Source organism: Phascolarctos cinereus, unplaced genomic scaffold (genome assembly GCF_003287225.1).
Source record: "Phascolarctos cinereus isolate Bilbo 61053 unplaced genomic scaffold, phaCin_HiC Scaffold_3;HRSCAF=262, whole genome shotgun sequence".
NCBI lineage: Eukaryota > Metazoa > Chordata > Mammalia > Diprotodontia > Phascolarctidae > Phascolarctos > Phascolarctos cinereus.
In genome coordinates, this window is record NW_027555736.1 from 184,245,137 (window position 1) to 184,260,017 (window position 14,881).

Below are 14,881 nucleotides of genomic sequence, written 5' to 3' on the forward strand. Positions count from 1 at the left end.
ATTTCACATTGTTTTCTAATTTTTCATTCTTTTGGATCTGTTCTACTGTGTCGTGATTTCTCATAAAGTCACTGTCTTCCAATTGCTCTATTCTAATTTTTAAGGAAGTATTTTCTTCAGTAAGCTTTTGGACTTCCTTTTCCATTTGGCCAATTTTGTTTTTTAGGGCATTCTTCTCCTCATTGGCTTTTTGGACCTCTTTTGCCATTTGGATTAGGCTATTTTTAAAGGTGTTATTTTCTTCAGTATTTTTTTGGTCTCCTTTAGCAAGCTGTTGACTTGTTTTTCATGATTTTCTTGCATCACTTTCATTTCTCTTCCCAGTTTTTCCTCTACTTCTCTTACTTGCTTCTCAAAATCCCTTTTGAGCTCTTCCAAGGCCTGGGACGGATTCATATTTTTCTTGGAGGCTTTGGATGTGGGAGCTTTGACTTTGTTGTCTTCTTCTGGTTGTATGTTTTGATCTTCTTTGTTACCAAAGTAAGATAATATAGTCTGACTCTTTTTGTGAGGTTTGCGCATGATCCCAGCCAACTACTTGAGTTTTAAACTCTTTGTTAAGGTAAAAGTCTGCTTCCAATGTGGAGAATGTGCTGTCCCAAGCTTAGGGGGTTTGTCTAGCTGTTTTCAGAGATACTTCTAGGGACCTGTAAATTTTCACTTCTTCCAAGGTGGTATGATAAGGGTCGAGGTATTTACTCTTTTTCTGGCCTGTGCTCTGGTCTTTGAGTAACTAGCCACAAGCAGTCTTTTCTCTCTTGGAACTGTGAGGAGGGGTTCCTCTTCGCAGCCACTACAAGCTCCACAGTGCCAGTGCTCCTCCTCACCCCAGGACCACCACCCAGAACTGTGACCCAGATCCAAGCACTGGCAAACAAGAGATTCCTGCCTCAGCACCAGCAAAGAGATTCCTGCAGTCCCCCTCTAATCAGCCACTTGATTTCCCCTCAGTCTGTGGGCCGAAAGCTCAGGACACAGCCACTGCCCTAGCGCCCGCACTCTGCGCTCTGAGCTGTGGAACTGGCTCTGACCTAGCTCTTCTCTCACCACAAAAACAGACTTTTCCCACTGACCTTCTAAGTTGTCTTTGGCGTTCGTGGATTGAGGAGTCTGGAAACTGCCACAGCTGCCCATGATTCAGTCCTCTGAGGCCTGCTCCAGGTTCACTGTGGCCTGCATGCCGCGCTGTGCTCCGCTCCCAGCCCGGCAGGATAAGCCTTCCCGATCAACCATCCAGGCTGTCTTGGGGTGGAAATGTGTTTTACTCTGTCTTTTTGTGGGTTCTGCTGCTTTAGAATTTGTTTAGAGCCATTTTTTATGGGTATTTGGAGGGGTTTGGGGGAGAGCTCAAGCAAGTCACTGCTTTCATGCTGCCATCTTGGCTCTACCCCCTCTAAATCATTATTGACTAGAGAAATGCAAATTAAAACAACTCTGAGGTACCACCTCATACCTATCAGATTGGCTAACATGTCAGAAAAGGAAAATGACAAATGTTGGAGAGGGTATGGACAAACTGGGATACTAATACATTATTGGTGGAGTTGTAAACTGATCCAGACATCCTGGAGAGCAATTTGGAACTATTCCCAAAGAGCTATAAAATTGTGCATATCCTTTGACCTAGCAATACTGCTAATAGGCCTATATCCCAAAGAGATCAACAAAAAAAGAAAAGGACCTATATGTACAAAAATATTTATAGCAGCTCTTTTTGTGGGGACAGTTGGAAATTGAAGGGATGCCCATCAGTTGAGGAATGGTTGAACAAGATGTAGTTTTTGATTGTGAAAAAATACTGTTGTACTAAAAGAAATAACAAAAAAGATGGTTTCAGGAAAACCTGGGAAGAAATATATGAACTGACGCAAAATGAAGTGAGCAGAACCAGGAGTGCATTGTACACCAAAACAGCAATAGTTTGGTTTTTTTTTTAATTTAAAGTACTTTTTTTTGTTGATGTCATTGAAAACAGAACAAGAAATGGTCTGAGCCAAAAGACTGCTCTTAAAACTGTCAAAAACATTTTAACGGAAAAAAATAAACATGACTGCATTATGAATGTTTTAGAAGAGTTGCGCAAAAAACCCCATGGTTACTGCACTAATTACAGTATTTAAAAAGATAGATGCAAAAAAAAATTATATGACCTGCCAAGCCATCACACAAAAGTTGATGGCAAATTTATTCATACTATAATACTAACAATTTAAAAAAAGGTTCTCCAGCATTTTATACTAAAATCACTTTGTTCTTTTTATACAATTGATAGTTTATGTTCACTTCGGGAGTAAAAATCACACCAGAATCAGAATCGTTGTTTGCATAACAGCAATATTGTACAGTGATCAACCATGAATGATTTAGCTATTCCAATTAATTCAATGATCCAAGACAGTTCTGAAGGACTTATGATGAAAAATGCTATCTACCTTCCAGTGAGAAAACTGGTGGAATCTGAGTACAGATTGAAGAATAATTTTTTTCATTTTCCTAACTTTTCTTGTTTTTTTTCAACATGGTTAATATGGAAATATGGTTTTTTTATAATTTCACGTGTATAATTGATATCAGATTTCTTGCTTTCTCAGTGGATAGGGAAGGTGTTAGAGGGAGGGATAGAATTTGGAAATAAAATTTTTTAAATTCATGCAAAAATTATTATTTTAAAATTATTTTAAATAATTATGTAAATAATTATATTTTTAAATTATTTCTAAAGACAACAATTTATTTTTTAAATTATTTTTAAAAAAAATTTTAAATCATTTTCAAATAAAATGATGGCCAAGACATCAATATTCTGCTTTTAAGTGGGAGATTTATGAAGACAAAGAAGAGTATCTTTGATGAGCTTAGAATTGAGCTGGTTTTATTATGCTTTATTATGAATACCTAAATAGAGGATGCCTAGAGCAAGTGTTGATGTATCACATAGGCACTTTTCTCCTTGTTTCCCCAATTCCCTGCTGCCATCCTCACCCTGCTGCTGGGGATCAGAACTTTCACCGCACATTTACTCTGCATAGCTTTTTCAACCTTTCACTGTTGTTCCCAAACCCTTATTGCAAAGTCCACCCATCTCTCCAACTGAAACTAGGTAGGCAAAAGGCAGTGGTTGGCTATTTCATGGTTTTACTTTGCAGTTTTACTCTATCAGCATGCCCCACATAAAGTTGCACCGGCCAACATCATTTTGCAACAATGTCTCTAAAAATGATAACAATATGTCACACTGAAGCTTGGGTTTTTCAACTAGTTCCTAGAGACCTGGCCTACTTCTGCCCCTGTGCTCAGATTTAGTCTCTGTTCTTCCCATGGATTACTAAATAGCATAGAGAGAGGTTAAATATCAGATACAAATAGTTCACCATTAATGGAAAGAGAACTAGTCTTTTGAACATGAATGGGTCTAAATCCTGGCTCCAACACTCACTATGGCATCTCAGCTAAGTCATTTAACCTTCTTGAGCCTCAGTTTCTTTGAATGTAGAATGGAACTAATAACACTTGGACTACTACCTACTTCATAGTGTTGTTGTGAGAAAAGTGCTCTCTATAAGCCTGGAATTGCCATATGCATGAGTTGTTATTGTCATAAGCATTCCTATTCACAGTAAAGAAACATCAAATTAATTGCTCTTCCTAGCTGCTTCTATAATACAAAGAATAAGAGATAATTTTTAAAATTCCTTGAGCTTTAAAAAAAATTGAACCAACCTCTTCATGTTTAATATCATTCTACTAGTTGCATTCCTGCTTCAGTCTCTTAAAGAAGGGAGAACTTTAGCTTTTGAATAGCCACTTTTAATCATTTACCCTCCCCTTTTCGCACATTGACTTAATTCTTTTCCACTGCTCACTTCCTCTGGGGAAATAGATTATACTTTCCCCAGATGTGGTCAATACTTTAAAAAAAAAAAAGAAATTGTTTGTTGTCCTCCCCCCAAACTCATATGAAAATAGTCAGCTTTCTTAACTTAAACAAGTATTTAGTATTCTGGAGAGGAAACAGCCACTTTTCTCATCAGCCTTCTAAAATACTATTGGATGGACCTTCTGCCAGTTAGTTCCCACCTTTCTCCTACCTCCTTCCTGTACCCCAGTAATTCTGATGGCACCCAGCTGTATCCACTGCTTTCCCCATTTTGTTGGTGTGGCAGGTCTTCTCACCTCAGATCTTTTAGCATCTAAGAAGCACATCACAGCTATAGCATAGACTCAGCACTGATCAATTTTAAGCTTTTATAGTCTGAATTTTGGGTGTCCAAGGAGGTGTCTTCCATTTTTAACATTGTTGCTAATGAACTAACAAGCTATCTGCAATATTGTTTCACTCAAAGTCATATTTTCAAGGAACTAATTAAGACTGTTAGGTGGGGTTTGCCTGCCTTTCTCTTGAAGCATAATGTCAAAATTGGTTTTTAGGACAAAGAACTGGCAAGAGTTTGTAGTACTGAGCATAAGACATAGCATTATTTTTTCTTTTTCTTGATTGCTAATATTACACCATTAGACTAAACTTGACCCACACTGCCTGTCTATAATTGCATCTAAAATGACTTGAAAATGAACTCAACAAATTTGTTCATGAGATGAGGAAGAATAGAAAATGAGTTGTTTAAAAAAACTAAACTGTTAACTAATACTGTTTTGTTTTGGTTTTTGTTTTTAACTGAGAAAGCAATTAAGGCAGTTAAAATGATGAAAATGATCTGGTGTCAAACTTTAATTCCAAAACCAAAAGTTTATAAAAGAGAAAAGACCTTGACTTTTTTTTTGTAACATTCAAATTTTAATAAAGACATCCACCTATAAAATTTGCCTCTCTTGGCAAAGTGGGATATCAATTAAATTATTAATTACATACACAGGCAATGCCTTAAGCTTTTCCCAGCTTTATCAATCTTATACCAATTGAGGGTTTATTCCTGGTTCTCACTTGAACATTCATTTTCTAAATATTTTTCATCATGAAAAAAATGGCAGTTAATTCTAACTAATGCAAGATAAACTTTATGTTTCTTCTAACCAGATTCAAGGGGCAGAAGCAGAATTCAGCTCCCTGGTGAAACTGAGCCATCCGAATGTAGTACGCTATCTAGCTATGAGCCTCAGAGAAAAGGGTGATTCTATTGTTGTGGACATTTTAGTGGAACACGTCAGTGGTATCTCTCTCTCTACGTATCTGAGCAAAGCAGCTCCCCTTCCTGTTGATCAGCTGCGAAGTTACTCATCCCAGCTTCTATCAGGCCTTGATTATTTGCATAGTAATTCAGTGGTGCATAAAGTCCTAAGTGCTTCAAATGTCTTGGTGGATACAGAGGGCAACATCAAGATTACAGACTACAGTATTTCTAAACGATTAGCAGATATCTGCAAGGAGGATGTTTTTGAGCAAACTCGAGTTCGTTTTAGTGATGATGCTCTGCCTAATAAAACTGGGAAGAAAGGTGATGTGTGGCGCCTGGGCCTCCTATTGCTTTCTCTCAGTCAGGGTCAAGAAAATAAAGAGTATCCTGTCACCATTCCTAATGACTTACCAGCTGACTTCCAAGACTTTCTAAAGAAGTAAGTATCATTGGCATTGTTTTTTTATTGTCGTGTTCAACTGTATTGATAGAATACTGGTGGCATTGAGTGTCTAATTTTGAAGACAAGGAAGTTGAAATGCTGCCTTAGAATCAATTCTTTGTATCACACTTTCCCTCTCCATGTGGTATGTTTTCTTTCTACTGTTAAATTACCTGTATGTCACATCAGCTTTACTCTTATATCCTCTGGTTCTCTTCAGGATTTACTCTAGCAATTTTCAAACTTTTGTGGATTCTTTTGCTTGGTATCATAGACATTCAGGACTTATTGTGGTCAAATACCAAGGGCCTCCCTAAACAGAGAATTCCTTAGGATTGCCAGTTAGTCTTGTCTCTTGCCTCCACTTAAGGGACTAAAGGTAGGCACTCCTGTTTAGACTTCTTACAGAGTCAGTCAGTCAACAAACATTTTTTAAACATTTACTCTGTGCCAAGCACTAGATACAAGGAAGGATACAAACAGTCTGTATGCCTTCAAGAAGCTCCCACTCTAATGGAAAAGACAACATAGAGAGACAGATAGCTGTACGTAAATGATATATACAGAGTATTTGGAAGATAAGCTTAGGGAGAAGCACTAGTAGTGGAGAGGAACTAGGAAAGGCCTCCTGCAGAAGGAGGGATTTGAGACTGACAGTTTAGGAAAATCATTTTGACAGCTTGATGGAGTTAGGAAAGACTTGAGTCAGAAAGACCAACCAGAAGGCCATTGGAATAGTCTAGGTGAGAGGTTGTAAAGGCCTGTACAGAGATGGTAGTTTTTTGAATGGAAAGAAGGGAAAGTATATGAAAGATATTGTAAAAATATAAACAGTAAGATTTGAAATGTAGGATTAGTGTGAGAGGTACATTGGTGATGCCAAGGTTATGAGTCTGGATGACCAGAAGGACAATGGTGTCCTAAAGAGTAATAGGAAAGTTGAAAAGTGAGAGGTTTTGTATAAAGATAATGAATCCTCTATTTTGGATATATTTTACTTGAGATTTCTATGGACATCCTTTTCAAGATTACAAAAGGCAGTCAGTGATGTGGGATGAAGCTCAGTTGAGAGATTAGGACTAGATGTATAGATCTGGAAATCATTTGCGTGGAGTTGATCATTGACTCCATGGGAGTCAAGGAGAGAAATAGTGTAGAAGGGGAAGATAAGAGGGCCCATACAAAGATTTGGGAGATGCCTACAGTTAGTGTCATGCCATTAATGAAAATATAGCAAGGGAGACTGAGAATGGGTGGTCAGATAGGAAGAGAAAGAAGAGAGAACAGTGTAATGAAAGTCTAGAGGAGAGAGTATCCAGTAGAAGATGGTGATCAGCAGCATTAAAAACTAAAGAGAGGTTAAAAAAAAAAAGGATGAGGATTGAGAAAATACCATTGTAGCTGTCAATCAAGAAATCATTAGTAACTTTGAAAAGGACAATTTCAGTTGAATGAGGAGGTCAGATTCCAGATAATTTAGGATTTTAGGAGCAAGAAAGAGGAGGGAAAGTGAGAGTATCTGTTGTAGATGACTTCCTCAAGGAGTTTAGCCAAGGAAGAGAAGAGATATAACAGACAATAGCTAACTAGGATAGTAGGATTAAGTAAGGTTTTGTTTTTTGTTTTTTGTTTTTTAAGATTGAGGAAACCTGAGTGTCTTTGTAGCCATCGGATAAGGAGAGATGGAAGATTAGAGAGAGTGGGGATGATAGTAGAGCCAGTCTACTAGGGGTGGAATCAAGGGTGTATCTGCTTATCTTATACTGATCTTGTGGAAAAGATGGAAGAGTACCTTCCATCCTTTGCCAGAGAAGTGAAGGACTAATGGTTCAAAATTAAAGTGGAATTCTTGGGTGTAGCCAGTGCAGTGATTTGTTTTACTTGACTTTACATAGTTGTTATAAAGGAGGTTAGTAACAGACATGGCAAAAAAAAAAAATTAAATCATTGTCATTTAAATTAACTACAAATGATTACCAACAAGTTTAGAGATTTATATTAATGTTCAGTAATGTTTTGAATGCTGAATGCCCCATTTTAGGAAAATACATTGACAAATAAAAGCTTATACAGAAGTTAGAAATCTGGAGCTCATGCTGTGATGAGAATCAGTTGAAAATACTGGAGATACTTAGCCTGAAGAAAAGACTGTGGGAGAAACACAGTTCTGGTTTTCATGTGGCTGAAAAGTTCTCATGTTTGAAAGAAAATGCACTTGTTCGGCATGGCCCCAGAGGGCAGAACTAGGAAGAGTGTTTGGAGAGAGGCAGATTTAGGCTTGGTGTAAGGAAAACTTGTGAACAATTTGTTGTTGTTCAGTCATTTTTCAGACTTGTATGATTCTTCATGACCCCATTTAGGATTTTCTTGGCAGAGATACTGGAGTGGTTTGTCATTCCCTTCTCCAGCTACTTTTACAGGTGAGGAAACTGAAGCAGACAGGGTTCAGTGACTCGCCCAGGGTCACACAGCTAGTATGTGGCCTCAAATCTGAAGCCAGATTTGAACTCAGGAAGATGAGTCTTCCTGACCCTAGGCCTGGTATGCTATGCCATCTAGCTGTCCTTTGCTAACAATTAGAGGAGTGCAGAAGTAAAATATAGAAGTGGAGTGGATTGCCTCTAGAAGTAGTGAATTCTCTTATCATAGGAGGTCTTAAAGCAAAATTTGGTCTAGGACCATCTAGTGGGCTAAGTGGGCTAATGTATACGTGGTCTCCAATCAGGATGGCTGAATCCTGGGGCAGAAGCTCCAAAGATGAGTGGATTAATTTCCACAAGCACTAGGAGTGTGAATTCTAAGGGTCTGTGGTTCAGAGGATCATGGTCCAGGTGGGGTGAAGCAAAATAACAGTTTCAAATAGATGGCATTGTAGATGGATGAGATAGAGAAATGAGGTGTGTAGACTATGAAGAATTTAGAGAAGCATGAGAAAACTTAGGTGAACTAATACAGAATGAAATAACCAATTAGCAGACATTTTTAAGCACTTACTATCTGTCAAACACTGTAAGCAAAACCAGGAAAACAATAAACATAATGTCTCCAGAAAAACAACATATGTAATCAACAGCTGGGAAGAATGAAAAAATAAAACTGAATGTCATGTGACTCTAATGATTAAGCTTGATCCTGAAAAGAGTAAGAAAATGTACCTACCTCCCTTCATTGTAGTGATAGGAGACTGTTGGTGTGGAATGTTGCATGTATTTTCAGACTCGTTCGATGTGTTGGCTAGTTTTGCTTTTTTTTCCCTCTTTTCTAATCTCTGTTAGGAAAGATGGCTTTCCTAGAAGGGAGACAGATATGTATAGTGTCCTAAAGGCTGCCAAAGTACAAAACAGCACTAAAACTTTTGAGAAACTGTATTTGCAAGTGAATGTGACATTTAAAAACCAATCAATAAAATAAGACAAAATTTAAAAAATAACATTTTATATTTGTTGTTACTGAATGAAGTGATTTGTGGATTTCTTTTTACCTCTGAAGAATAATAATTTTGTTTTGCTTTGTTGTTGCCTTTTGTTTTTATACTGCAGTAATTTCCCTCATTATTCCCTATTCTCCTCTTCCTCCCCTTTCCCGTAATTCTAATCTTGTGACCAAAAAAAAAAAATAAGCAAGACCAACCAACACATCATCTGTGTTTGACAGCATGTGCAGCACTCAACACCCATAGCCCTCACCCCCCCCAACAAAGTGGCAGGTGCTTTTCCTTGGCTCTTCAGGCTAAGATTAGTCATTGTAATTTGAAGGCTTTCTACCCTCTTTTTTTCCCCCTTATATTACTGGAGTCATTGTGAATATGATTTTCCTTGTTCTGCTTACTTTATGTAAGAATGTTCATGTAAGAATGGCAGTTGTTATGAAGATTTTATTTTGGGAACTTAAGTATCGAAAGTTCTGTGTATGTTCAAAGAGAACATATCTCCTTGTTGATTGGTAGAGACTTTAGTAGTTCCTTTTCTATAACTGGTGCCCATTCTGGTTTGATACAGACAATAACATTGTGTGATTAACTTTTTTCTTAAAGCTTATACTGATTGCAGGCTTCTAGCAGGTCCTATCTATTCATAAAGACTTTGAGTACAGAGACAGCAATTGATTCTGTGCTTGTAGTTTAAGAACCAGCATATTAATAGGTCAAAGAGGCACATCTCCTCAAGTGTAGCCACAGCAGCTCATAAAGACCATTATACTAAGGAGCTCCAATCAGTATTGGTGAAGGGAGTACCCACACGAAAAAAAGTCACGGATCTTTAACATCAAAATAGCTAATTTAAGAACGACCCTTCATGGGAACCCTAGGCAAGTACTACTTTACCAATTTCAGCCATATCCCACCATATAGGTTACTGAATTGTTGGTATACATTATGAATTCATGCAGGGTCTTGATTGGCAACATAATCTAGAAAAGATAGGCGCATTCCTGGAAGCATTATCAAATTTTGTCTTCCCCAAAAGGACAGGGACTATGTCATGTAGTTCTCTTGCCTCCCACCACACCCAGCATGGTGTTAGGTCCTGAGTAAAGACATACTAAGCTGCTTTGTTAAATGTAAAGTCCTTGAGGCAAAGATTAGTTTTGAATTGCCTTTGTATCTCACACGTTATTTTATACATAATAATCACATTTTAACATGTTTATTGGATTGCATGTTTAGTTGATTCATCAGTGATAGGAAAATTTTTTGATGCATGGCTCCCCCTCCCTTGCCTTAGGTAATTGTAAGTGCCTTGACTAATTATTTGGTCATTTGGGGTATTCAAATATTCTTTTTTCTCTGTCCTCTAAGGTGTGTGTGTTTAGATGACAAGGAAAGATGGAGTCCTCAGCAGTTGTTGAAACATAAATTCATAAAGCCACCTCAGCTCAAAGTGCCTTTGATAGAAGAGAGTCCTGAAGGTAAGCCTTTTTCTTTTGATGCCTCATTTTAACAGGCAAATATTTGGAGATCAGAATCCTCCAATTTGAAGGAACTTTTTCCAGATCCCTGATTTAAGCATAAGATCACATTTATCAAGCACCGGTATGTGTAAGATGCTACACTAGTGTGCTATGGCTACAAGGAAAAATTGACCTCGCTTTCAAAGAGCCGACGTTATTCTTGAAGTAAACAACATTTGTACAGAGAACTACTCAGTAAGTTGAGGAGGAATGGAACACACAACTAGGAGCTGGGTGAGGAGATCACAAAAGGCTTTGTTTCGGGGGTGACCCTGAGCTGAGCGTGGAGAGCAACCTAGGCTTCTAAGAGGCAAAAATGAGAGGAAGACCATTCCAGACATGGAGGACCACTTTTGCAAAGTCATAGAGGCGGATGACGTGATATTCATTCATTTTGGGAAACAGCTAATTGTCCAGTTTGACTGAAATGCTAATTCCATTAAGGGGAACTAATCTGAAAGAAGTCCTTCAAGGACTCTTGTAGAGGGCTTCGAGTGCCAGCCTGAGAAGTTGTATTTCATGCTAAAGACTATAGTGAGCCACTGAAGAATTTTGATCAGGGGAGTGCCATGGTCAGACCTGTGTAGGTAGTTCTTTTATGTGTGTGTGTGTGTGTGTGTGTGTGTGTGTGTTTGGCTAGGCAATGGGGTTAAGTGACTTGCCCAGGGTCACACAGCTAGTAAGTGTTATGAGTCTGAGGCCGGATTTGAACTCAGGTCCTCCTGAATCCAGAGCCAGTGCTCTATCCACTGCACCACCTAGCTGCCCCCTGTAGGTAGTTCTTTTTAAGGAATAGTTTGGCAAAAGGTTCTTCAAGGTCCCTTCCAACTCTGAAATTCTGTGAGTCTGTGAAAGATTTCTATTAGTAGATATTCTTCAGTCTCAATATCTAACCAAGTTCTTCATACAATTTAGGGCAGTTTCATATTGTCCTGTCTTCCATGGAATTAGAGAACAGCTGATTCTAGTCCTTCATGCTAATTAGACATCAGTGGAAGCTTTACAAGTGGAACAGACAGGCACACTGACCTTAAACCGTTAATTGATTCTGTAGAAACACAATTTTGGGTCAAACTTTATTAGAACTATTGTATAAGTGTGAAAGCTATTCCTGAGCAGCTAAAATTCAGACAATAAAAGCTTTAATAAGTCTTTACAGGGAGCCTGGATTTATTTTAAAGAGTTGGCATACAGAGAGGAGAGACGTAAAGCAGGGGCCGGTGTGTGTGCCTAGAGTGGGCAGGACGGCCTAAGGCAGTTCCTGAGGTGGTTGCTGCCTGCTTCCAGCAGAAGCTAGGGGCCGCAAAAGCAGTGGTAGAGCTTTCCAACCTCACCACCCTTGGGAGCATGTGTGTATAAAGCGTGTACTAATATGCAGATGTATAAAATATTGCATAAATGTGCTTAAACCCAAGGGAGATATGCAGCAGCAGTAAAAACGGTATCTGTTAAAGAAATTGATATCATTAAGCAAATTTGTTTCTCTATGGCAGGTGTCCTTATCCTTTCTTTTTTTGAAATAAAGAACTACTTTAAATATTAACGTAGCTTTAACATTGGTGGGGTAGAGTGTTATCAGTAAAGGCCCTAAGCAGGGAAAGGATGGGTAGAGCCTGGCAATAGTAAATCACTTTAGAACAAAACGAAACTATGAGAAGATTTATTATATGACGTGACACAGAATTGAGGAGCACATGAGAACAATGTGCACATTGACTATGACTGAACAAGAAACATATTGAGGGTTTGTCCTTCCCTTAATAGTGTGGGTCGGGCTAGTATTTCTCTGATCATGTGACAAAGCTTGCAGTGAGACTTTATTGGCCAACAGAGCTAAGGCTTGAGCAGTAACTCAATGAGTGCAGCTTTCTGATAACCTCTGGCTGAATTGATGTTGTTTCCTAGTTATGTAAGGGCATATGAAAGCCAGCTCACCTGGAGTCAGGGCCCTTCAAACTTGATGGATCTCCCAAGTCTTCAACTTAGGAACTACGACCCTTTACAGTTGGACAGCTACATTTCCTTAAGGAGAACAGGGAGGCCATTTCTCAGGGAAGTGCTGGAGTAACTTTGTTGAATACCCTTTTTATGCCATGTCTAAGTAAGCCTTTTGTTAACTGATAAAAACAACAACAACGACAGTAAATCACTTAACAAAACAGAAAGGAGGAATCCAGCAAACCACAGAAGGGAAATGAGGGCTAAAGGGGAGAGGAAGTTGTTAACAGCAACAAGCTTGGAAATCTCTAGGTAAGACTTGAAAATGTATCCTAATTTATTAACTAGGAATGTGTACTCTAGTGTTTAGGCCATTTGCTTTGTTAGGCTGCTGGATATCGTTATGACCTTTCAGTACTTTGAATGTCTTAAATCTCTTTGTTTTATCTCAGATTCTGGAGGGCTAGATTATGCTGAAACTGTTATTCCCAGCAACCAGCTACCCAGTGCATCGTTCTTCACTGAAACACAAAGACAATTTTCCCGATATTTCAATGAGTTTGAAGAATTACATTTACTTGGTAAAGGAGCTTTTGGAGCTGTCATCAAGGTATGGTATATAGTTTTTCTCATTTGCATTTCTGATTTCTCCTTCCCTGTTCCCTTCTCTGAAATACCTCCTCATTATTTTAATAGCAGTATTTATTTTCCTTCTAAAAACCTCTTATAGGTTTGTCTTTTCTGTGAGAAAATTGTTACTATTAGTTGAAGTAGTGATCATCTGCACCTTCTCGGCATTAAGGACTTTTACTTGAAATGACAATGGGCACATTAGGAGAATTTCACTGCTCTACTTGGGTTTAATGCACTAACATTAACACAAAACGCACATTATTCTAACAGTCCGTCAAGTAGAGTGAAGACTTGTAAGCAGGGGACATTTTACTGTGCTTTGGTTCAGAAAGAAAAGGTTCAGTTTTCTTTTCAAATGGTTTGCTTTTGGATTTGTTGTAAATAAAAAGGTGCCCATGTTTGAACAAAGGTGGAACCCAACTGTGGAACGACCAGAGATGGTTTTGATGGCTTATATTTTCCATCTCTTGCTGAGATGGAAATAAGTGATGTAGTATTAAGATGTGGTTGTTCTTGGATCTTCCTTTTTGTTCTTCATTCCCATTTATTTGGATGCTTTCTTCTATCATTTTCTAGAATATTGTAACCGTAGGAAATCATCTAAACTGTGTTTATATAATTAAGAAACAATTTGGTTAAACTTATTAGGAAGTGAAAATATGCATTCTATAAATAAATTTGATTTATCTGTATGTGTGTGCATACATATACATTTATATATGCATACATATACGTTTATGTATGCATATGTGTGTGTGTGTGTGTGTGTGTGTGTGTATGTGTGTGTTCTTTATAAAAAAGATAGCATCAGTAACTGGTCCACAACAGGGCATATTATTGAGATGGTACAGATACTACAATGGAAGGCCCTTGGTATTTTACCATTAACTGAAGTTAATTTATTTTTCCATTGAAGCTGCCTAGGACATGGACTCTTGCCATATGAGATATAGTAACTTGTCTATGATTCTTTTAGGTATATGTGTTATCTTAGTTGAGCTCTCAGTTATGACACTTTACTATCCATCCATTTTCTGTTTAACAAGTGGAGGGAACAATAGCAGGAACAGTGTATTTTGAAAGAAGCCTCATAAAATATCAAGTTAGGTTTTACTAACTTTAGACTTTAGCTAAGCATAATAAGTCTGCAGGGGAAAATGAAATCAGTTCTCCCAAATGTCACACTAGTAGGAAGTAAAAAACGTTAGGAGTACAAGGGAATAAAATTTACTTCAGAAATGGTTTCTTTACAAAATTAGAAAGCATGGTTGGTACCGAAAAGGAACAATTAGAAAGCACTTGTTAAAATGTCATTCTTGAGCTGCCTCTGGTTGTTTTAGCTAACAGAATGAACCTACTCTCAATCTGAAATTAGGGAGGAAAATATCAGACATTTTTCAGAAATGGTAAGCAGATGACTTAAGAATTAACTCTTAAATAGTGTAACCTGTATACTCCAAGCAAAGAATTTATTGTACTTTCTGTGGGTTTCAGGCAGTAGGTTTCCTGCCTGCTTACTGGGTTTTTTTTTTTAATTATCATTTCCTGTGCCTATAATGTCTTCATACCTTTCTCATCTATTCAATTCATGCTCATCCTTTAAATTCCAACCCAAATGCCACCCCATCCATGAAGCCTTTCTCAGTGAGAGAGGAAGCAGGATAGAGTAGAGAGAGTGCTAGATTTGTAGCAGAGTTCCAATCCTGGCTCTGCTATTTATTACTTATGTGTCCTTGAACAAGTTATAACCTCTCTTGAATCAGTTTTCTCATCTATAAAAAGAAGG

The 14,881-nt window shown here is 38.0% G+C and overlaps 1 protein-coding gene across 6 annotated transcripts in view; it reads left to right on the forward strand.

Moving 5' to 3' along the window:
* The window catches only part of EIF2AK4 (eukaryotic translation initiation factor 2 alpha kinase 4), a 109,099-nt gene that overhangs the window by 44,108 nt on the left and 50,110 nt on the right, over positions 1 to 14,881 (forward strand). For all 6 annotated transcript variants that reach the window (XR_013485404.1, XM_078151337.1, XM_078151336.1 and 3 more), the window contains 3 exons: positions 5,036 to 5,571; positions 10,373 to 10,482; positions 12,915 to 13,072. Coding sequence is in view for 5 of the 6 variants with exons in the window: in XM_078151337.1 (XP_078007463.1) it covers positions 5,036 to 5,571; positions 10,373 to 10,482; positions 12,915 to 13,072 (804 nt within the window). In the remaining variant the exon portion in view is untranslated. The remainder of the gene's footprint in view (positions 1 to 5,035; positions 5,572 to 10,372; positions 10,483 to 12,914; positions 13,073 to 14,881) is intronic.